We start from the raw sequence: 25829 nt of genomic DNA, 5'->3' as shown, positions 1-25829 counted from the left end.
ACTGTGTTTGCCTGAGGCAGGAGGATTGAGAGTTTAAGGCCAGCCCCAGTAATTTAGCCCTGTCTCAAAATAAAAAATAAAAAGCGCTGGGGATTTGGCTCAGTAGTTAAGCACCCATGGGTTTAATCCCCAGTACCAAAAGAAAAAAAATTGCCTTCACTGAATTGACTGCCCAGTTGCCTTTGAAGTATGTCATCTTGAGGCAAGCATGGTATATTTACCATCTAATTTCTTATTATAGATCACTTTCTCTTGTCACCCTACACATAGGTCAAAAGGCAGGTACAGGACCTAATCTCAATCAATCTTATGCTTTCTCTTTTCTTCTCTTCTTTTTTTTTTTTTTGTAGTAATGATGATTGAACTTAGGAGTATTTTACCACTGAACTACATACTTAGCCCTTTTTATTTTGAGATAGGTTCCTGCTAAATTGCTCCAAGTTGCCTTGAACTTGTGATCCTCCTGCCTCAACCTCTTGAGTAGGGGAGATTACAGGTGTGCATCACATTGTTTGGCAATCTCATGCTCTTTCCAAGAACACTGACTCTTTTTTTTTTTTTGTACTGAGGATTAAACTCAGGGGCACTTGACCACTGAACCATATCCCCAGCCCGATTTTGTATTTTATTTAGAGATAGGATTTCACTGAGTTGCTTAGCGCCTTGCTTTTGCTGAGGTTGGCTTTGAACTTGGGATCCTCCTGTCTCAGCCTCCTGAGTCACTGGGATTACTGGCATGTGCCACCACGCCTGGCTGAACATTGACTCTCGAATAGCATGATGCAAGTGCATTAAAACTGGTTGAAGTTCACTCATTCTGGTGGTGGAATGATTAACCTGATAGGTGGTATCTAAACAGGCCCTGACTATTTAAATCTGGTTCCCCAATCTTCTCTTGACCCTGTGAGCTCCCTAATAGCCTTCTAGTTAACTGCTGAAATGTTAAAAACAGCCAGAATCAGTTTGGTGTTTGGAATCAATGAAATATACTGGATAAGACCGTTCATAGCTTAGCATAGAATCTGGAAGTTGGTACTCTGGTACTCAATGAATAGTTAAGAAAAAACTACCCCAGTCCCAGGTGTGTGGCTTACTTAATATCTCAGAGTCTCTGTTTCTTCTTCTTTAGATAACCCACAAATCACCTGGGATCTTTGGTTTCTCAGGAGAGAATTACCTTGCTTGCTCTCTCTCCTTTCTAATCTCTACCCTCCATCCCCAACTAAAACAAAACAATCCAACCCACGGGGCTGGGGATGTGGCTCAAGTGGTAACACACTTGCCTAGCATACGTGAGGCACTGGGTTCGATTCTCAGCACCTCATTAAAACAAAATGAAGATATTGTGTTCACCTAAAACTAAAGTATTAGTATTTTAAAAAAGCCAATCCAACCCAACTCAAATTCCTCTCAGGCAGGGCAACTTAACCACAATATATGGAGTTTACCTATAGATCCTGGTTCTGGCACTGGCTATGTGATCTTAGATAAATTACTAAAACTCTTTGTTCCTCTGTTTTCTCATGTGCATGTAGTGATAGGGAAATAATAATTAATAGTACCTATAATAGTCCATGTACATGTGAAGCACTTAACATAGTACTTAACACATTGTAAAAACTCAATACTTGCTATCTCTTTTTTTTTGCCAGTAGGGGTGGGTACCGGGGATTGAACTCAGGGGCACTTGACCACTGAGCCACATCCCTATCCCTATTTTGTTTTTTATTTAGAGAAAGGGTCTCACTGAGTTGCTCAGTGCCTCACAGTTGCTGAGGCTGGCTTTGAACTTGCAGTCCTCCTGTCTTAGCCTCCTGAGCTGCTGGAATTACAGGCGTGTGCCACCATGCCCAATACTTGCTATCTTATTACTATATTCATCTTTTTGTTGCTTAAGCTTCAGAATACCTATATCTTCAGGGTCATGTTTTTCAAGATATGGCTTCTGAATCACTAACATCAGAATTACCTAGAGATTCAACAGATGAATGGATAAAGAAAATGTGGTATATATACACAATGGAATATTACTCGGCCTTCAAGAATGAAATTATGGCATTTGGCAATAAATGGACGGAGCTACAGAATATTAAACTAAGTCAAATAAGCCAACTCAAAGAACCAAAGGCCGAATGTTTTCTCTGATATGTAGATGCTAATTCATAATAAGGCCGGGGTGGGGGGGAGTCTAGGGAAGAATAGAGGTATTTGGATTACACAGAGAGGGAAGGATAGAGAATGAATTGAACATTATTAACCTATGTGCATATATGATTACATGACTGGTGTAATTCTACATCATGTACAACCAGAAGAATGAGAAGTTATAGTCCATTTATGTATGATGTGTCAAAATGCATTCACTGTCATGTATAACTAATTAGAAAAAAAAAATTACCTGGAAAGATAAAGAAAGAAGTTTTCTGGGAATAGTCATAGTCTCTAGGACAGAAAAAGGAAGTTTACATTTAAAAAATACATCTCCTGAGCTAGAGATGGTAGCACACACTTGTAATCCCAGGTACTAGAGAGTCTAAGGCAAGAGGATTCCAAGTTCTTTGGCAGTTTATGGAAACATTATCTAAACAAACAAATAAACAAACAAACAGGGGCTGGGGTTGTGGCTCAGTGGTAGAGCACTTGCCTCACATATGTGAGGCACTGGGTTCAATTCTCAGCACCACATATAAATAAATGAATAAAATAAAGGTCCATCAACAACTAAAAATATATTTTAAAAAACCCAAACAAACAAAAAACAGAGGGAAGGAAAAGGGGAAATTAAATAGAAAAAGGAACAACAAACCCATTTCCAGCTAAGCACAGTGGCACTTTCCTATAGACTCAGCTACTTGGGAGGCTGGGCTGGAAGATCACTGGAATCCAGGAGTTCTGTGGTTAACATAATAAGACCCCTTCTCAAAATAAAAATGACAACAACAACAATACATCTGCCAAGTGATTCTGATGCTATTTTTAAAAAATGATATTGAGGATACAATACACATCATAAAATTCACGAATTTAAGTTGTATAATTTAATGTTTGTTTTTTTTTTAATATTTATTCATTTTTTTATTTTAGTTTTCGGCAGACACAACATCTTTGTTTGTATGTGGCGCTGAGGATTGAACCCAGGCCACACGCATGCCAGGTGAGTGCGCTACCGTTTGAGCCACATCCCTAGCCCATAATTCAATGTTTTTGAGTATATTCACTGAAAAAGTTAACTATCCAGATCTAATTTTAAAATACATTCAGCAGTTCAAAAAGAAACTCTGGGCCAGGCATGGTGACCTATTCCTGTAATCCCAGTGGCTCAAGAGGCTAAGACAGGAGGATTGCAGGTTCAAAGCCAGCTTCAGCAATTTAGAGGACCTAAGTAACTTAGTGAGACCTGTCTGAAAATAAAAAATAAAAGGACTGGGGATGTGGCTCAGTGGTTAAGTGCTTCTGGGTTCAAGACTCAGTACCTAAAAAACCCAAATAACCCCTCTGTAACCAGTAGCAGTCATTTCCTATTTTCTATTCCCCTAACCGCCTCCAGCCTTAGGCAATCACTAATCTATTTTCTCTTCTATAGATCTGTCTATTCTGTACATTTTACATAAATGAAATCATGTAATTAGTGGTGTGTGGCTTATTTCACTTAGCATCATGTTTTCAAATTTCATGCATGTTGTAGCATGTATCAGTACTTCATTATTTTTTATTGTTTAATTATGACCATTGTATAAATATTGTTTATCTGTTCATGAGCAAAAACAATGGACATTTGGTTTATTTGTACTTCTTGGCTTTATAAATAAGCTATCAACATTTATGTTAACATATGTTTTAATTTTTCTCAGATATGTAGTGAGTACTTGAATTGCTGGAACATATGACAATGCTGTTTAAGTTTTTTTTTTTTTTTGGGGGGGGGGAGGGAGGAGGTGGCAATGCCGGGGATTGAACCAAAGGCTTCATATATGTTAGGTGAGTGCTGTATCATTGAACCACATCCCCAGCTCTATGTTTAACAATTTTTATAGAACTTTTTGAAGTTGTAGATGGACAGAATGAATGCCTTTATTTTATTTTTTATATGGTGCTTAGGATCGAACTCAGTGTCTCACATATGCTAGCAAGTGCATTGCCACCAAGTGCTTTGCCGATGAGCTACAGCCCCAGCCCCTATGTTTAACATTTTAAGGGACTTGGAAACCATTTCCAAAGGAATTATAGTACTTTATGTCCTACATGCAGTATAAGAGGATTCCAATTTCTCCACTTCCTTGTTATCATATTATTATTTATTATACCTATCATAGAGAGTATGAAGTGATATTTTGTGGTTTTGATTTGCATTTTGCCACTTTTCAATGATGTTGAACATCTTTTCATGTGTTTTTAATTTTTAGTTGTAGATGGACATACCTTTATTTTATTCATTTATTTTTATGTAGTGCTGAGGATTGAACCCAGGGCCTCACATGTGCTAGGCAAGCGCTCTACCACTGAGCTACAGCCCCAGTCCTTCTTCTCTGTGTTTATGGGTCATTTGTTTATTTTGTTTGCTGATGGGTCTCTTCATAGAATCCTTTGCTCATTTGGGTATTTGTCTTTTTACAACTGAATTGTCAGAGTTCTTTATATATTTGAATAAGTCCTAATATATAATTTGCAGATATTGTCTGCCATTCTGTGTGCACTCTTATTTTTTAGTGTTGTCCTTTGGAGCCCAAGTTTTCAATTTTGATGAAGTTCCAATTTATTTATTTCTTCATTTTTTGCCTGTACATTTAGTGTTGTATCTAAGGAACCATTGCCTATTTCAGAGTTATTAAGATTTACTTGTTTTTTTTTTTCAATATTTATTTTTTAGTTGTAGTTGAACACAATACCTTTATTTTATTTATTCATTTTTATGTGTTGCTGAGGATCGAACCCAGGGCCTCACACATGCTAGGCAAGCATTCTCCCACTGAACCACAACCCCAGCCCCAAGATTTACTTGTTTTCTTGTATGAGTTTTATAATTTAACTCTTACATTTAGGTCTCATTTTTAAAAGGTCTCATATTTTTAAAATATTGAGATACAACACACTCGTATTTGGGAACTGCTGGCTTGATGGATATTCTGTGTACACTTAAGACTGGGAACTGGTGGTTTGGGTCTCACCTTCCACCTGCAAAGGCCAATCACTGTTTTTCCAAACAGAGATAATACTACAAGAATTTTTAAGCCATCTGTTAGGATGATCTAATGTATATGGAGCCCTGGGTATGTGCTAAGCATTTTACATTGCATAATCTCGTTCTATCTTCCCTTTGAGGATGGTGTTTTATTTTATTTTATTTTTAATTTTTTTTAAAAGAGAGAGTTAGAGAGAGAGAGAGAGAGAGAGAGAGAGAGAGAGAATTTTTAATATTTATTTTCTAGTTTTCGGCGGACACAACATCTTTGTTTGTATGTGGTGCTGAGGATCGAACCCGGGCCGCACGCATGCCAGGCAAGCATGCTACCACTTGAGCCACATCCCCAGCCCTGAGGATGGTGTTTTAATCACTTCTGCTTCTCATGATGTAATACATATATCTTCCCCTTTTAAGTAAAAAGGATACCAACATTTACATCTTTAGGAAGGAATGAATGTGTACAGATTAAATAAATTTATGTGCATTAAGAGTACAGTATAGCTGGTATGGTGGCGCACACCTGTAATCCCAGTATCTAGGGAGGCTGAGGCAGGAGGATTGCAAGTTTGAGACCAATCTCAGCAAATTATCCAGGACTTAAGCAACTTAATGAGTCTTTATCTCAAAATAGAAAATGAAATGGTTAAGGGATATGGTTCATTGTTTGAGTGCTGCTGGGTTCAATTGGGGGGGGGGAGGAAAGGAAAAAAACTGTGGTATGCTTGGCACTTTTTGAGCAAGGGCTCAAATAGTAGTTATATACATATATATTCTTTCATAATTCCCTCCCCCAAAGGGGGCCTTTTTCAGTGGTTCAGAAAGTTACAGCCCTAGGGCCAATTTTTTCCTTCTCCTAGTATCCTGCTTTCCTACTTTCTCTCTCTTCATTCATGGCTTGTAATTTTACTTTATTTGTTATTCTTTTTTAATATTTTATTTTAGTTGTAGTTGGACACAATACCTTTATTTTATTTTTATATGGTGCTGAGGATCGAACTCAGAGTCTGGCACGAGCTAGATGAGCGCTCTATAACCAAGCCACAACTCCAGCCCCTTATTTGTTATTCTTAAGATTCTCATATCTTTCTTTTTTTTTTTTTAATATTTATTTTTTAGTTCTCGGCGGACACAACATCTTTGTTGGTATGTGGTGCTGAGGATCGAACCCGGGCCGCACGCATGCCAGGCGAGCGCGCTACCGCTTGAGCCAAATCCCCAGCCCTCTCATATCTTTCAACTACTCCCCAAGCTCCATAAAGGCAGGCGTGCAAATTTTGTCACTATAATAATCTCCAACATCCAACATTAGGTTTGGAGAAACAAAGATATTTTAAAATGTATACCTGACCATAGTTATTCCCCATCATGCTTTGTTTCTTTTTTAAAATATATTTTTGTTTTTATTGACACATAGTAATTTACATATTTATGAATTAGAATGACAACTCAATACATGTACCCAATGTTATGATCAAATCATGGCAAATGGCAAATCCATTACCTCAGACATTTATCATTTCTTTGTGTTAGAAACATTCAAAATTCTACTAGTTATTTTGAAATATTCAACCACAATTACCCAATGATGCAGTTTCATTTTCTTCACAGATCTGAAATTTCCTCACATACTTATTTAATATTAAGTATAAAGTTAATATTTAGGCACTTATCATAGCACTTTTCATACATTAATTAATGAAGTGGTAAGCTGTTAATGCTTATCAATGTGCTCTTTAAATCTCAAATCTCTGATTTGTAGTATTTGCTGATTTCTCTGGTGTAAACACTCCCACCTGGAGGGATTTCAAACTAACAACCTGAAGTAACTCACCTGATTTGAGAAGAGTAATAGCACTTCACTATAGCACCCATATGGTAGTGTTAAGTAACCTCAAGAACATCAATGAGGTGGAGGTTTTGGCTCAGTGGTAGAGCTCTTGCCTTGCACGTGTGAGGTACCGGATTCGATACCCAGCACCACATATAAATAAATCAATAAAATAAAGTTTTCTGTCCATCTATAATTAAAATTAAAAAAAATATTGAATAAGAACGCGGATGAAAAAGTATATAGTAAAACTATTCAGAAGTAACGAGTGTAGACTATTTATTCCCTTGTTTTCAATGTAATTTAGTTTGCTAAGTTTATACCATTTCATTTTCAATAATGGCTGTGTTTTAAAAAGCAACTGGCAAAATTTCTAAACATTCTTCAGCCGTCTCTAGTGAGTCTGCAACCAGCAGAGTTTTCAGATGAGGGTTCTGAGGCACAGAAAGGTTAAGCAGCCGTTGAAGGTCGTGCAGGATGTTGTCCGCTACTATCAATACTACTACTCATACAGCGACTGTCCGATAGCTGGCGTTCAATAAGCAATTGCAGAATAAGTAAAATAAATTTTAACATTCTTGTAAAACAAAAAAAAAAGTAGATGTTTTAACATAAAACATACACACAAGGGTGAAATTAACATCTCTTCAAAACTTGTTCACAATCCCAGGACGGTAACTTTCCTCTTGGCCTGAGAAGTTTTACAATTCACCTGTGATCGTAGGGCGTCGGTCAAACACTTGCTCCAAATTTGATACGCCCCGCTGTCCGTCGTCCGGCCCTTCCCACCGCAGGGCTTCCTGGGAGTCGTAGTTCCAAGGTCTGGAAGCTCCCGCAGCAGCAGCGGCGCGCTCCCAGTCGCGGAACTACAGACGGTGGTGCGCAGATCGCCAGGCTCTTCCGTCTCGCCTTTTCCTTCCCGCCTGCGCGCCCGCCCCAGATATCATGGCGGCTCCCTTGGCCCTGGTGCTGGTGGTGGCCGTGACTGTGCGGGCGGCCTTGTTCCGCTCCAGTCTGGCCGAGTTCATTTCCGAGCGGGTGGAGGTGGTATCCCCACTGAGCTCTTGGAAGAGAGGTGAGTCCGCTGGCTCGAATGGGCGGCCAGACCCGGCCCGAGCTTATCACGGCCTCTGTGAATGGGAGGCGGGTGGGAAGTGACCGCACGGTTCTCAGGAAATTGACCTGCTCAGGGGGTCTTTGGAGATGTGAGGGCGCTCCTGTGGAGCGGAGGGGATGTGCGGGAGGTGGTATAAGGTTTGGGCTCAAGAGGCTGGACCACTCTAGAGGTGGGTATCTGAGGGGGCGTGCCCTACTCGCTGTTGTGAGCCCAAGGACGTGATCCGTAGAAGGGTTAGGATAAGAGAAGAGGATTCTGTGTGGAGCAGAATTTGTGAAGAGCGTCCGAGTTTGGAGCGGGATCACTAGTAGTGACCCAGTGTAGCGGAGGGGATGGGGGACCCGAATGAGGGGACCAGTCTCTTAGTGGGAAGAGCGTCTGTAGATGTCCTTAGTCGCCTCTGACCAGTCAAGGACCTTAGTGCGTTTTTCCTGCTGTTTCTTCTTATTTCTGTAAGTTATTCATCAAACTTTGTTTTATACTAGTGGCTACAAGGAGACTCAGAAATTGGGCTGAAGGAGCCACAGGCAAAGTGTCTTCCCATTTCTTTACTTAGTGTTCTAGCCTTGAATAAACTGCCTCTCCTTTTCCAATTTCCTAAGGATGGAAGATTTGCGTTGACTCTTGAAGGACGTAGGGTTTGCCAAAGATTAGAGAAAAGGAGAGTTCCAGGTAGCAGAATTTAAACAGAATCAAGAAATGTTCAAGGATGTGAAATGTCCAAAATGGGAAAGTAAGGAGGGGAAAGTAAGTAAGAAAGTAAGTAAGGTTGGGGCCAGAGTTTGATAATTAAAAGGTAAAGATTTTTTTTTTTACTAAAGTAAAATAAACATACAGCATACAAATTATAAGTGTAGATAGAGCTCAGTGAATTTTTATGACCGTGTACAGCATGTAGCCAGCACTCCAGAATTCCCTTCCTCTCCTAGAATTTTATTTTTTTTAAAATTTTTTCCTTATATTTATTTTTAGGTGTAGATGGACACAACACAATGCCTTTATTTTTGTGTGGTGCTGAGGATCCAACTGGTTCTCGCCCGTGCTAGGCAAGCGCTCTACCGCTGAGCCACAATCTTAGCCCCAGTGCCTTTATTTTATTTGTTGATTTTTATGTAGTGCTGAGGATTGAACCCAGTGCCTCATGCACGCTAGGCAAGTGCTCTGCTGCTGAGCTACAGCCCCAGCCCTAGAATTTTAAGATATAGAGTTTTGATGTTTTGATGTTACACCATAGACATTTTGGAATGGAGAATGGTAAAATGAATGAGTGTTTTAGGAATAGCATTGAAGTTCCTAAAAATACTTAGTATGTATCAAGGACTATGGTAAGCCTTTTATGTGCCTTTTCTCATTTAGTCTTCACAGTAATTCTATGGTGTAGATGGTATTATTTCCCCCATTTTACATATGAGGAAACTTGAAATTGAAACAAGTAATCTGCCTAAGTTTCCCAGTTGGTGAATGGTGATAAAGATGGTTATAGTTCATACCTGAGATGGAAAAAACTTGGGTTTGTTATCTTTGCATGTAATTTTTGTTGAACTGAATTGAATCCTGCTTTCTTTTGGATACCAGAACACCCTTCTTCTGCAATCTTAACCCTTTACACATATTCTTATTAAGAGTATTTCTCATCTTATGTTATAATTATTTGTTTCTTTTTGATTTTCCCTCCACTGTGAGCTTCTTCAACGACGTTGTTTTATTCCTGCCTAAGTTCATTGGTGTTTGGCCTAGAGCAGGTGCATAGTTAATGTTGAATAAGTATGGAAGAAAATATAGCATTAAATTTGTTATTTTATAGGATAGGCAGATTAAAGGATCCAAAGATGAGGCATTGTTGTGTGGTGCTTAAAAGCATAGGTTCTGAAATCTCGGGAAGGGTCTTTCTCTGGCTTGCCATTTACTAGCCATGTGATTTCCTTCTTTTCCTGTCTCTCCTTCCTTCCTTCCTTCCTGGGGGTTGAACCCAGAGGTGCTATACCACTGAATCATATCCCCAGCTCTTTTTTATATATTTTTAAAAATTTTGAAACAGGATTTAAGTTGCCCAGGCTATCCTGGTTTTTCCTACATTGGTCTCTTGAGTAGCTGGGTTTATAGGCATGGGCCACCACACCTAACTAGCTCTATAAAATAGGAAGTTAAATGAAATAATCCATGTTGAAATTCAGCATGATGATGAAAGCCAAAAAGTTTAATTCTGAGCTTTTAAGTTTAGATACTATGAAGAATCAGTGCTGACATTGGCAGAAAGGAAAGAGCAGTTAAGTGTTTGTGTAAAATTCAGAGGTTAGGTCTGGAGCTTGTGGCCAGTGGCAGGGCTAGAGGACGAAAGATTTAGTAATCACCCATCATTTAGATCTGATTAAGTCAGGATTATTATTTGTCTTATTTTAGGGGAGGGTACAATATCTGTAAGTATCATTTGTCTTCAAAGTATACTTTAAATGGGATAGCTTAAACCCTAAAAGGCAGGCATTTCAAAATACCAAAGCCCTTTTGGTTTCACCATGTCTTTGACCAGTTCTTTGAAAGGGCCTTGGATCCAAATAGATTTTGGTTGGCTGTAATATGGGCTAATTTTTTAAAAATGAGAACAAGTGAGAAGTTGTATACTTGGAGGGGATGATTGTTATCTTTAAACATCTGAAGGGTTTTAAGTCAGTATATTATTAATTCTTTCACATGCAGATGACAGAATCCCAACGCAAACTGGCCAGATTGCAATAAAAAAGGAATTTATTGGCCTTCATAACTGAACAGCCCAAGGATAGACCTGACTTCAGGCCTAACTGGATCCAGCATTGGCTACGTTCAGACAGGTTTTTCCAAGGTGTTGGCAAGAGTGGCCACTGACTTTATATCCTCTCAGTTTCAAGTCAATTGAAAAGAGAGTGACTCTTCATTGAACACAACAAAAGCCTTGGAATTGAATCACATTGAACTGATTTGGGTCATATACCCATCCTTCAACCAGTTGCTGTGGTCAGCCTGATTCATAGAAAGGAGGCAGCCTCACCCAAAACAGGAAGTACCCTATAAGGAAAATTAGGGTGCTGTTTCCAGAAGAGGGGAAAATTGAGACTAGGCAGGAAAGATAACAGATATTTATTAAAATAGAAAAGAGATCTTTTCTCTTACCCATTTCTATAAACCCATCAGTTTGATAGTATAACTAAACAAAAAATGTATATACGAATTTCCTTTTTTATGAGATATAAGCACTAGCTTCTCAGTCTAATACAAATAATAAGGATTTACATTGATATAATGCCTCCTGCATGTCAGGCAGTGTTCTAAGCATGTTAGTTATATTAATAAACAACTCTAAAATCACCCATGATGCCAATACTGTTATTTAGCCCATTTTATAGATGAGAAAATTTATTTATTTATTTTTAATAATTATTTATTTATTAGTTATTGGCGGACACAGCATCTTTGTTTTTGTATGTGATGCTGAGGATCAAACCTGGGCCGCATGCATGCCAGGCAAGCGCGCTTCCACTTGAGCCACATCCCCAGCCCTAGATGAGAAAATTTAGGTACAGATTAAATCACTCGCCTAAGATCATATAGCTAATAATATGTGCCCCCATCACCAGCCCCCAAAACTGTTATTGAACCCAGGGGTGCTTTACCACTGAGCCACATCCTTAACCCTTTCTATTTTTTTGAGTGTGTGGGGGGAGGATACTGGGGATTGAACTCAGGGGCACTTGACCACTGAGCCACATCCCCTCCCCTATTTTGTATTTTATTTTTCGACAAGGTCTCACTGAGTTGCTTAGCGCCTTGCTTTTGCTGAGGCTGGCTTTGAACTCGTGATCCTCCTGCCTCAGCCTCCTGAGCCACAAGGATTACAGGCATGCACTATCATGCCCAGCTATCCTTTCTATTTTTTTTTTTTTTTAAGAAACTATTTAGGGCTGGGGATGTGGCTCAAGCGGTAGCGCACTCGCCTGGCATGCGTGTGGCCCGGGTTCGATCCTCAGCACCACATACCAACAAAGATGTTGTGTCCGCCGAGAACTAAAAAATAAATATTAAAAATTCTCTCTCTCTCACTCTCTCTCCTCTCTCATTCTCTCTTTAAAAAAAAAAAAAAGATGTTGTGTCCGCCGAGAACTGAAAAATAAATACTAAAATTCTCTCTCCTCTCCCTCTCTCACTCTCTCTTTATAAAAAAAAAAAGAAAAGAAAATATTGAAAATTTATTTAGGTTAAAGAAGACCTATGTCAATGAAAAGTTGCACATGTTCACACATCAAAATGATAATAATATCGAGGAAATAATACCATATATACCCATAGATTCAAGTCATTTCATACCAAAATGTGCATATCTACAGTCAGTTGATTCTGACATTTATCCCAGGACAATTCAGTCAGGGAAAGAGGTATCTTCCAGACATGGTGCTGGGACAAGAGAGCACTGATAGGCATACAAATGAAATGGGGCCACTTCATTATAACATACAGAAAGATTGTTTCAAAATGCACCATAGACCTAAATGTGAAGCTAAAAATAAACCTTTGCTGTAAAATGAAAGAGTAAATATTCTTAATTGTGGGCTTGACAGACTACTTAGACATTACATAAGTAACAAAGGAAATAATGTGGCTATCATCAAAATTAAACAATTTTGAGTCACAAAACCCTACATTGAGAAAATGAAAATATAACCTCCAAAATTAGAGTAAATATTTGCAAATTGTATATACCCAATAAGGAAATTAGAATATATTTAAATATATAATTAAAATATAAATAAAGACCTGTTATAAATCAATAATAAAAGATAACTCAGATGAAAATTTGGCAATGAGTGAGTCTACATTGACAGTATTTCAAAGAAAATTAAAAAGTAGCCAATGAACATGAAAAATACTCAAATCCAGTAGCAAATCAAAACACAACAAGATACTACTTTAAGTCAAAGTGAACAGTTATAATCAAGAAGAAATTGAATCTCAAGTGTTGGTGAGGATGTTGAAAAATTAAAACCCTGATACCTTTCTGGTTGAAACGAGAGAATGCAGTCATACTGGAAAACAGTCTATCAATTTCTAAAAATGTTAAACAAAGTAACGATGTCTTCCAAGTATTACAACCTTCTATACCTAAGAGAAATGGAAGCATATAATCCACATACACAAAAAATATCTTATACACAAATCTTCAGGGTTATCTTACTCTTAGTGGTCAGGATTGTGTACCAAATTGATGAATTAGTGAAAAAAAAATACAGCATATATATATCAATGGGCTTTGAATCAGCCATATAAAGGAATGTAGTACATGTACATGATACAACATGTATGAACCTTGAAAATATACTAGGTGAGGGGAGCCAGTGATCAAAAAACATAATGTACAATTCTCTCTTTATTTGAAGCATTCAGACCAAGAAATCCATAGACACAGAAAGTAGCCTAGTGGGTGTGGTATTTTCTTTTAGGATACCCTTTCTATTTTTTAAAATATTTTTTTTGGTTGTTAATGGACCTTTATTTTATTCATTTATTTATATGTGATGCTGAGAATTGAACCCAGTGCCTCACATATGCTAGGCAAGTACTTTACCACTGAGCCACAACTCCAGTCCTCTATTTTTTATTTTGAGACAGAATCTTGTTTAGTTGCTGAGTTTGACCTCAAATTTATTCCTCTTGGGCTGGGGATATGGCTCAAGTGGTAACGCGCTCGCCTGGCATGCGCGGGGTGCTGGGTTGGATCCTGAGCACCACATAAAATAAAATAAAGATGTTGTGCGCACTGAAAACTGAAAAATAAATATTAAAAAATTAAAAAACAAAAACAAAAACACTTCTCTTGCCTCAGCCTCCTGAGGTGCTTGGATTATAGGCATCTGCTGCTGCACCTGACAAAGGTTTCTTTCTCATTTATTTATTCAGTCATTCTTTATTAGTATGGACCTATGGATGTTTATTTTATAATCCATACCATTTTTATTTTATTTTATTTAAATTGTTTTGGTTTTGGCCTTTGGGATCTCTTTCAGATTGGCTACTTTGTCTTTTTCTTAGTCTACTTCTGGAATTGGCTGCTTCTCCAAGGAACCCTGGCTCCTTTCATTGGAAATTTTTTTTTGTTTGTGGTGCTGGGGATTGAACTCATACAAAACACTCTAGAAACTGAGTTATATCCCCATCCCTGGAAATTTTTTTTTTTTTAATAAAACAAGATCTGGGGCTGGGGTTGTGGCTCAGTGGTAGAGTGCTCGCCTAGCATGTTCGAGGCCCTGGGTTTGATCCTCAGCACCACATAAAAACAAATAAAATAAAGGTATTGTGTCCAACTACAACTAAAAATAAACATTAAAAAGAAACCAAAACAACAAGATCTGGATGATAGTTGTGTTCATTGCTACTGGAACGACTGCTTCTTTAATACCTCTCAGCTACAAGTATAAGAATACCACTGCTTTAGAACAAGCTCAGTGTTTGCCCTTGATAGGGGAAACTCAAATATAACGTTTGTATAATTCTAAATTATATGCTTTTATTGTTATCCGTAGGAAAATTACATAAGTATATCGAGTTACTAAATAAGAATTCATGCTTCATGGGATTATTATCAGGTAAGAGTTGAGAGTCAGGGCTAGGGTTGTAGCTCAGCGATAGTGGTACAGTGCTTGCCTAAAGTGTGAAGCACTGGATTCAATCCTCAGCACTATATAAAAATAAATAAGTAAAATAAAGGTATTGTATCTATCTAAAAGAAAAAAACCAAACCAAAATATTTTTTTAAAAAAGTTGAGAGTCTATCAAAAACGCAACTTTTTGAAAATAATTGGCCGTCATTAATTAGCTTTTATGGTCAAGTATCCTAGTAATAATTGGATAATAATTCCATGAAGCCAGAAATGTTAGCAGTTACTCTGGTGAACTTTTCTCAGCTTTTATTTTTGGAATGTACTCCAGGAAAAAGAGTGCCTTAAAGGTGTGAGTTCTTTGGAGTTTTTATTGAGTTTTTGTGTTTTTTCCACAAAAAAGCTTTTTGTCAAACTGACTTTAAAATGTTCCTAGCATAATATCAGTGGAACATAGTTATATGTATTAGAACTTGGGAGTCCCAGTTATTCTTTTAAACATAGAATAGATGCATTCTTATATTCTAAAGAGGATTTTGTCACTCTTTATCTCAGACCATGTCAGGGTTTTCATTCATATATGCACCAAGATAAGAAAAATGACAGTGTAGGAAGCTAAATGTATTAAAAGTATTTTGAGTTTTTGCTCTTCCTGTACTTTTTTTTTTTTTTAACATAATATCTTTATTTTTTATATTTACATGGTTCCAGGGATCGAACCCAGTGCCTCACGCATGCTAGGCAAACGCTATACCACAGAGCCACAACCTCGGCCCCTACTTTTTAATATTTTAGTAAATTGTAGTGTTTTTTAACGTGTTTTTTACATGAGATTGACTCTTCCCCCCAGATGACTTATCTGTGAGGCAATTTGATGGTATATTTAATCATCAAAAGAGCTGAGCCACATTCTTTCTAGGCACTTTCTGGATAATACATTAGCAAACTTATTGATGTACAATATCTAGCAAAAGCACTGAAAGAAAAATTACATTGATATAATTGCCTGAAAATTGTGAAGTCCTCTGGGTACATACTTGGAAATTTCCCTCTGGATTAAACAAGAATAGTAATGTTTTCAGACAACCTTATACTGGTCCCCTAAACAGTTGCTTTTACTGCTGAGTAGAAAGAAGCCATTGGCTTAGGTTGAGGGATGCCTCATGAGGTGGCCTGATGAATCATCTCCTTGGGTGCCTAGTAAAGCTGCTGGTGATTGGTTTAATACCTGTGTTACATAGCAGCCTCTTTATGCGACTCCTTAATGGATGTTTCTTTCTGGTCCTAGCATAGAGTACCATTTGCAATTGTCTCAAACAAAAGGCTTTGTTTTTGTTATAGGGTCACCATGAATTGTGTAACTGATTAAGTTTACTTATTTAGGGTAGGTCTATAAAGTTTAAAGTTGTATATGTAGCCTACTCATTACAAATATATAGTTTCTTTTTTTTTTATAGAACCAGCTCTGTAATTTCAACTTTATTTATTTAATATTTATCTTAAGTTTTAGGTGGACACAGTATCTTTATTTTACACTTATGTGGTGCTGAGGATCGAACCCAGTGCCTGTTGCATGCTAGGCAAGCACTTTACCACTGAGTCACAACACCAGCCCCTCATTTATTTGTTTTTGAATAGGTAATTCAATCACTTGGTTCAAAAATCCCAGTTGCAAAAGGCTACATGATTAAAAGTCATCTTTCTACCACTTTCTTTTCTTCCTTTCCTTGAGAGCTTGTTTAGAGGTTCCAGTAGTGAAGCACAGCTACTCATACATCCTTGACTGAAGGATAGTCCTGCTGGGGAAGGTTGTCTTCTTTCACTGAGTGCACAGCTTCAGTGATCAGCACATTGAGGGATGAGGGAGGAAGGGAATACCTGCTTAGTTGACTAGATTAACCAAACCAACCCTAGAAACCAGTGGGGTAGCAGAGGTCACAACCAAATTGCCCTCACATCCTCTTCCTTTCCTTGAGATAGGGATCTCACTATGTTGCCCAAGCTGGTCTAGGACTACGGGGCATAGGCTGCCATGCCTGGTTGTACCACTTTCTCATAGCTATTAAGTTTCATTCCTTGGAGGCAACCATTGTTATTGGTTTTTTATGTATCCTTCTGAGATATTTTATACATTTATAAGCCTATCTACTTTATAGACTTTTATAGCTCCATTTTATGTCTTTTTTTAAATCTTTTGTCCCATATTTTAAAAATGATTTTTCTTGATTCTTTTTAAAAATTACAAAATACTTCATGTGTATTACTGATTCAGAAAGATGAAGAAAGGATAAAAGAAACTAAACATTTTCTGTAATCTTATCATCCAAAGATCATTATTGTTAACATTTTAATATTTATTTTTCCAGACATTTCTCATCAAATATATATTCATTCTCTTAAATAATGAAATGAATGCTTATAAAAAATTTAAAATAAAATTGTATTATATTTTATGTGCTGTTTTATGGCCTGTTCTTCATTTAAGACTATTCCATGGACAGTGCTCCTTCAGTAAATATAGATCTATACTTTGTTTTTTAATTTTAACTTTTTTTTAAACATTTTTTTAGTTGTAGATGGACACAATATCTTTATTTATTTTTATGTGGTGCTGAGGATCAAACCCAGTGCCTCACACGTGCACGGCGGGCGCCCTACCACTGAGCCCCAGCCCCAGCCCTTAATTTTAACTTTTAACTTTGAAATAATTTTAGATTTTTAAAACATTGGAGAAATAGTACATGTGGGGCTGGGTTGTAGCTCAGTGGTAGAGCCTTTTAGGCAAAGTGCACATATGAGGCACTGGGTTCAATCCTCAGCACTACATAAAAATAAATAAATAAAATAAAGGTACTGTGTCCATTTGTAACTAAAAAAACAAAACAAAAGTATATAGACTTTCTGTTTATCCTTCACCCAGCTTCTGATGTTAACATCCTATATTGCCGTAGTAAAGTGCCTACAACAGAAGTTTAACATTGATTCAGTGCTATTAACTAAAGCACAGACCTTATTACCACTTCCCTATGAATGTTCTTTTTCTGCTACTATTCAATCTGTAATTTAATTTTGCATTTTGTTGTTTTTTCTTAGTCTATTCCAATGTGGGACACCTGCTCAAACTTACATTTTTAAGAGTATTGACTAGTTATTTTTTTCTCTTAATTTGGATTTGTTTGATGTTTTCTCAAGAAGAAATTGGAGAAATATTTTTTTGGCAAGGGTACCACATTTTTGGCATGAGGACCATATATCAGTGAATCATATTAGGAAGAACTTGGTGTTAATATGGTTAAACTATTATTAATGATGTTTAACTTTGGTCACATAATTAAGGAAATGAATGTCAGGTTTATCTGTGTAAAATTATTTTTCCCTTTGCATATGCTGGTTTTTATCATATTTTTTACCCACTGATTTTAGTATCCACTGATGACATTTATTACCCTTTAGAATTATTTCAGTGGGTCAAATAGTGATTTTTTTCTTCTGTCTTTCCTTCTACACTTGATGCTTAGAATTCTCTGTAAGGATAGCTTTCCTTTTTGTTCCACTTATTCAAGTATTTATAACTGCAGTTTTGGGGGAGGGGGCACCAGGAATTGAACCCAGGGTCACTCGACCACTGAGCCACATCCCCATCCCTATTTTGTATTTTTATTTAGATGCAGGGTCTCACTGAGTTGCTTACTTTTGTTGATGATGCCGGCTTATTGTTGTTGATGATGGCTTTGAACTCTTGGTCCTCCTGCCTCAGCCTCCTGAGCTGCTGGGATTATAGGAGTGCCACTGCGCCTGGCTATAACTGCAATTTTTAACTCTAAAGTATCCCATCATAAAAACATATATCATTGTATTTAGATAAATTTATATTGATAGGCATTGAGAAATTAGTAGCCAATTTTTCAGTACTCTTGAACACTATACTGAGCATATCACTTTGGGCACTTGCCCAATATTTCCTTAGGAGAAACTGTCCTAAGAACTGTCGTCTTAGAATCAAAAGGCATATACCTAAAAGATATATATTACCCTGTAGAAAAGCTGATAACAAATGTCACACAGTCAAGCAGAATATGAGAATGACTGCCCATTTCTCCACTCTACGGACATTTCTCATCAGCTTCTGATATGTTCTGCCCAGTTCCCAAAAACATAACAAATGTAAATGAAACAGTTTTTAGAGTGTGTGGAAGTTACAAAGAAGTAGAAGGAAATGTACTGTTTAATATAAAACCTTCTCCTAAACTAGGGGCACTGGCACACCCCTATAATCCCGGTAATTCTGGAGGCTGAGGCAGGAGGATTGTAAATTTAAGGTTAGCCTTAGCAATTTAGCAAAAACCTAAGCAACTTAGGAAGACCCTGTCTCAAAAAATAAAAAGGGCAGGGGTTGTGGCCCAATGGTAGAGTATTTGCCTAGCATGTCTGAGGCACTGGGTTTGATCATCAATACTACATAAAAATAAATAAACTAGAGATATTATGTCCGTCTAAATTAAAAATTTTAAAATAAGTAAATAAATAAAAAGGGCTGGGAATATGGCTAAGTGGTTGAGCACCCCTGGGTTCAATCCCTAGTAACAAGCAAAAACTTTCTCCTAACGAGTGTTGTCCCACATTGGAAAGGAATGCTGTGTATGGAAGAGAGTTCCTCATTCTCAGAAATGTTGAACTAAAAATTTGCAAACAATTTCTGGGGATTAGATGAAAGGGATTAGATACACTCTTAGGCCCTTCTTGGTCCTGGACATACATAACATTTCAGTTTATGATCATCTGCTGTCTGCGAAGTCTGAGTGAACGTGGATGTCTTGCTTTTCAGTGGTCGAAGGCCTCTCACTGTTAGACTTGGGAGTATCTCCGTATTCTGGAGCAATATTTCATGAAGTAAGTGTTCTTGTTTTCTTTTTGGGGTACTAAGAGTGGTTTACCGTCATAGATACCAAAGCCTAACCTTTGTTTTGTACAAACATTTAAAAGGATCTATTTTTGAAAATCCTATTTAGAAACACCCCTTTTTTAGATGTCCTCTGGATAAAAAGGTGGTTTCATAGTTACTATTGAAATGATCCAGAATAAGATTGTAACTTGGAGAAACAGGTGAGACTTCTGTAGAAGTGACTTTTAAATGGCAAATAAATTGAGTAGCATGTAATTGATTCTTTGAAACATGCTTTTCCATGAAAACTTAACATCAATGTTAGTTTCTTAAAAAGCCCACTAAAGCTTATTTAACCCATAAAATTAGTTTTTAAGATTAGTAAAAACAGTGGGCTGGGGTTGTGGCTCAGTGGTAGAGTGCTTATCTCATATGTGAGGGGTACTGGGGTCAATCCTCATCACCACATAAATAAATAAAATACAAGTATTGTGTCCATTTACAACTTAAAAAAAAAAGAAAGTCCTTAAAAAAAAAAGATTAGTAAAAACACTCTTGATTAGGTCACCATAATCTCTTGTTTGGGTTACTCCAATAGCTTCCTGACAAGTGTTTCTCAGTTCAGTCTTGCTCATTTCTTCTTTTTTTTTTTTTTTTGGCACACTACTGGGTATTGGACTGAGTGCCTCTCTCCACTAAACTGAATTCCTAGCCCCTTTTTTACTTTTTTTGTTTTGAGACTGGGTCTTGGTAAGTTTCTGAGATTTGCCTCAACTTGTCAATCCTCCTGCCTCAGCCTGTTGGAGTAGCTTGAGATTATAGGCATGTACCACTGAGCCCAGCTTCATTTTGTTTTCTTTTCTTTTTTTTTTTTTTAGTTGTAAATGGACATAATACTTTTATTTTATTTGGTGCTGAGAATCAAACCCAGTGCCTTACGCATGCTAGGCAAGCGCTCAGCCATTGAGCTATACAACCTTAGCCCCTTCACTTACTCTTTTTTTTTTTTTTAGTTGTATATGGACACAATATCTTTATTTTTATTTTTTACATGGGGCTGAGGATTGAACCCAATGCTTCACACATTGCGAGGCAAGGGCTTTGCCACTGAGCTACAGCCCCAGCCCCTATTCTCTCTCTCTCTCTTTTTTTTTTTTTTTTTTTTAATATTTTTTAGTTGTAAATGGATCTTTTTTACTTTATTTATTTACTTATATGCGGTGCTAAGGATTGAACCCAGGGCCTCACACATGCCAGGCAAGTGCTTTACCACTGAGCCACAACTTCAGCCTCTCATTTACTCTTTATTGTGCTTTCAGGGTCATTTTTCTAAAATGTGAATCTGATTTTGTCACTGTCTTACTCACCTCCTTTAAATCCTTAACCATTGACCTCAGGATAAAATCCAAATACCTTCAAGGAGCATACAAAACCCTGTAGACCCTCCTTACCACATTTTTTTCCCAATATTTTTTCTATTTTTTTGTCCATTTATTTTTTTCCTAATTTTTTTTATAGTTATAGATGGACAGAATGCCTTTATTTTATTTTTTAATTTTTATGTGGTGCTGAGGATCAAAACCAATGTCTCATGCATGCTAGGCAAGTGCTTTGCCACTGAGTTATAGCCTGGCCCTGTCCATTTTTTTTTTTTTTTTTTTGAGAGAGAGAGAGAGAGAGAGAGAGAAAATTTTTAATATTTATTTTTTAGTTCTCGGCGGACACAACATCTTTGTTGGTATGTGGTGCTGAGGATCGAACCCGGGCCACACGCATCTGAGGCGAGCGCACTACTGCTTGAGCCACATCCCCAGCCCCCTGTCCATTTATTTTTAATTGACATATTATAGTTATAAATAATGGTGGCATCTGTTGTTATATATTTGTACATGCACACAATATAATAATATATTTTGGCCAGTATCATTCCCCAGTATTTCCTATTCTATTCATATATATATATATATATATATATATTTTTTTTTTTTTTTTTTAAAGTTGTAGCTGGACACAATACTTTTATTTTTATTTATTTATTTTTATGTGGTGCTGAGGATCGAACCCGGTGCCTCACACATGCTAGGCAAGCACTGCACCACTGAGCCACACTCCAGCCCCAATTCTATTCTTTTTTTTTTTAAATAAAAAATAAAAAAATATTTATTTTTTAGTTGTAGTTGGACACAATACCTTTATTTTAATGTGGTGCTGAGGATCGAGCCTAGGTGAGCGCTAGGCGAGTGCTCTACCGCTGAGCCACAACGCCAGCCTCCCTATTTTATTCTTTATCAATCATTTTTTTTTTTTCTTTTTTCTTCTGATACCAGGTATTGAACCTGGAGCATTTAACCACTGAGCCACATCTCCAGCCCTGTTTTAGAATTACAGGCATGCACCACTGGGCCTGACCTCCCTGAGATAATTCTAACATATATATGTTACAGAATATGATACTGTATCATATTCTCTGTTACCTAATGGTCTTTGTTCATGCTGTTGTCTCTCTATAAAGGGCCACTCTTCCCTTTTTGGGGAGTTGGCTCTACTATTCAGATATTAGCTTAGGCTTTAATGCCTCCAAAAGCCATCCTCCATCACCTTAGACCAGGCCTTGGGTTCAGTTGCCTAACACACACACACACACACACACACACACACACACACACACACACACAAATTCACCCATGCACACACACATGCACACACACATATATTTATGTGAAGGAAGCTTCCAAATATTTGGAAATTGAACATTGTACTTTTTTTGTGTGTGTGTGCTGGAAATTGAACCCAGGGTGTCACACATGCTAAGCATGTGCTCTACAACTGGCCTGCATCTCCAGTCTATACATTTTAAAGTAGTCTCAAAGAAGAAATGTCAGTGGAAATTAGATTATATTTTCAACTGAATAATATTGAAAAGCAAACAGCCTATCAAAACTTGTGGACTGAGGCTATATAGCTCAGTAGCAGAGTGCTTGCCTGGCATGTGTGAGGCACTAGATTTGATCCTTAGTACCACATAAAAATAAATAAAATAAAAGCATCCTGTTCATCTACATCTACAAAAAATAATAAAAAAACCTTGTGTGATACAGCTAAAGCCATAATCAGAAGAAAATTTATTGCCTTAAATAATAAAAACTAAAATATTATGAACAACTTTATGTCAATGAGATGAAAATTTAGATGAAATGGACAGATCCTTAGAAAAACACAATTTATACTGACACAGTAAATTGGAATATTGTTTTATCTGTGAAGGAAATTAAATCTGTAACTTAAATTTCTTAAAGAACACTTGGGCAAAAATGAGTGGATTTTTTTCTCAATTTTTATGGAGGAAATAAGATTTTAACACGAACTTCTCAGAGAATAGAAGGAGGAAAAGATTTCCCAATTAATTTTGTAAGTTTAGTAATCTTGTTCCTCTAGAGTTCCCCTTGGCTGTTAGATGTGTCTTAGAAGATGATTTTCATGATAACTGTAGTGTGTTATCAGTTTCTAAACAGATATTAACATACTTATTTATTTTTTGAGACAGGATTACATTACATTGCCCAGGCTGGCCTTGAAGCCCTGTGCCAGGCAGTCCTCCTGACTCAGTTTCTGTGTACTTGGGACTATAGTTGCATACCATCATGCCAAGCTAAACAGATATTTAACACATCAAAATTTTTTATTCTCTTTTGAAGTCAAAAAATAGTTCCAGTGGTACGAAAGGTACAGGGTACTAAATTATTTGCTCTTATATGTATATCAGCCAATTAGAATAGTACAATATTCCAAGAAGGAAACAGATAAACAGATTTTTGCTGAAGAAGTTTTCCCCCCAACTTAGGAAACTGTTATTTCATAGTGAGATTTAACTTAATTTTTTATTTGTATGTTTGTTTTTCTCCTGCAGACTCCATTAATAATATACCTCTTTCATTTCCTAATTGACTATGCTGAATTGGTATTTATGGTAAGTAGTCTTTCAGATAAAGTCTGTCAATCATTTTTCTAATTTTGCAATCTGTTTTTGTTTTGATACCGGGGATTGAACCAGGGGCACTTGACCACTGAGCCATATTCCCAGCCCTATTTTGTATTTTATTTAGAGACGGGGTCTCACTGACTTGCTTAGTGCATCTGCTTTTGTTTAGACTGGCTTAGAATTTGTGATCTTCCTGCTGGGATTACAGGCATGTGCCACCATGCCTGGCACAGTTTGTTATTTTTAAGAAAAAAATCTGCCTTAAAGCTTGTGAGTTTCTCAGAAATAAAAATAAAATTTTATATTTTTAATTTGAAATCATTGAACTGTGGCAGAATTATGGAAGTGTGAGAAGCAATCTCTGACTTCTGACTTGCTCCAATTCCTTATTCTTCTTTAGAGCTTGGTTTCTAGATTATGCAGCCTTGAATTTTCTAGCTCCAAGATTCTGTGATTGGCTTTAATTGTTCCAGTATGGGGGAAATCCTAAGTGTCCTAACTGTTCTGCCAAGAGATTCTGTGAAGAGGATATAGGCCTTGATGGGACTTTTAGGAGGCAAGAATCTTGAATACTGAAATGACAGGACTGTGATTGTTTTTTGTTTTTAAATATTTTTTAGTTGTAGATGGACATAATACCTTTATTTTATGTATTTATTATTTATGTGGTGCTAAGAATCAAACCCAGTGCCTCACATGTACTAGGCAAATGCTCTACCACTGAGCTACAACCCTGGCCCAGGACTATGTTTTGAGAGCATAGCAGTTTGAAACATTTGTCTAGTTTAGGGTTGAAAAATCTGGGTCAACAAATTCCTCTGGAGCTGGGGGGTGTGTTTCAGTGGTAGAGCAAGCCTGGCATGGGTGAGGCCCTGGGTTTGATTCCCAGTACTAAGGAAAAAAAAAAAAAAAAAGGAAATAATACATAGGAAGTCTACTGAGGTCTTTTTTTTTTTTTTTTTTTTGCGGTGCTGGGGATTGAACCCATGGCCTTCTGCATGTCAGCCAAGTAATCTATCAACTGAGCTAAATCCCCAGCCCTACTGAGGTCTTCTTTAATAATTATATTGGTTCCTATTTATTGAGGACTTTTATTATGTGCTAGGCACTTACATACATGAGGCTTGCAAATCAGTGAGTATTGGTCCAGTTTTGTAGAAAACTTAAGTAACTTGTACTTTTAGAGCAGACACAGTGATTCACAAGACTTAAGTGGGCCTAGATGGGTTCTAATCTTCAGGGTTTTCCAGTTAAATCTCCCTGACTGTGTCTCACCTTTTAGTAATCAGAATGAGGGTTGACATTCTACCTGACTGATCCACCAGAACTCTAGGGCCTGGCAGTATTACAGTATCTCTGCATAACTGAGTTTTATATTTCCTTTTATTCTTCTTTCTTGACAGATAACTGATGCACTCACTGCTGTTGCCCTGTATTTTGCAATCCAGGACTTCAATAAAGTTGTGGTAAGTAATTAACAGATGGGAAAAACTGGTGGAATTTGGTAACCTTCTGGTCTTTTTTATTACAAAGAATCAAAGGTCCTATACTTAAGCATTTAGCTGCTTTATAAGCTAAGAAGTGGAATTGAAGCTTCTGGTTGGTTCAGCTGTACTTGGAACGACAAACCCAAATCTATGAAAGTGTTTTACTAATACATCCAGAAAGTTCAGTCTTAATCTATGTAGCTTGTTATTATCCACACACCTGTGCAAATTGAGATTTTTTAGAACAGAGTTTTGCATGACAGTTATATTAGTGAGACCCCTAAAAAAATCTTCCATTCTTTTTCACCAGTTTTTCTTTTCAAAGGAAAGTGAATTCTGCTTTTAACTCACTGTTAGGACTACTGAGGTAAAATTGGATTCTTGGATGCTATTTTATTTTTTGTGGTGCTGAGAATAGAACCTGGGGCCTTGAGCATGCTAGGCAAGTGCTTTACCACTGAATAATACTACCAGCCCCCAAAAAGTAGACTTTTTTGTACTGGAGATTGAACCCAAGGGTGCTTAACCACTGAGCTGCATCCCAAGCCCTTTTTTAAAAATTTTGAGACAGGGTCTCACTAAATTGCTTAGGGTCTTGCTTACTTGCTGAGGCTGGTTGCAAACTTGCCATCCTCCTGCCTCAGCCTCCTGAGCCACTGGGATTATAGGTATGTGTCATACCAAGCCCCAAAGAGTAATCTTAATCAGAAAATTTAGCATGTATTAAGTGCCTC

General features: G+C 37.2%; 1 protein-coding gene across 1 annotated transcript in view; it reads left to right on the top strand.

Moving 5' to 3' along the window:
- Positions 1–7912: 7912 nt before the first annotated feature.
- Pigu (phosphatidylinositol glycan anchor biosynthesis class U) overlaps positions 7913–25829 on the top strand; it is a 91137-nt gene continuing 73220 nt past the window's right edge. The window contains exons 1-4 of the mRNA XM_005329909.3: positions 7913–8085; positions 19573–19637; positions 23537–23596; positions 25012–25074. Coding sequence (XP_005329966.2) covers positions 7956–8085; positions 19573–19637; positions 23537–23596; positions 25012–25074 — 318 coding nt within the window. The 5' untranslated portion in view covers positions 7913–7955. The remainder of the gene's footprint in view (positions 8086–19572; positions 19638–23536; positions 23597–25011; positions 25075–25829) is intronic.

The sequence above is a fragment of the Ictidomys tridecemlineatus genome, chromosome 5, assembly GCF_052094955.1.
Source record: "Ictidomys tridecemlineatus isolate mIctTri1 chromosome 5, mIctTri1.hap1, whole genome shotgun sequence".
In the NCBI taxonomy this organism is placed as follows: Eukaryota; Metazoa; Chordata; class Mammalia; order Rodentia; family Sciuridae; genus Ictidomys; species Ictidomys tridecemlineatus.
Note: the sequence above shows the minus strand (reverse complement) of the source record. Positions and strands in the feature narration are given on the sequence as shown.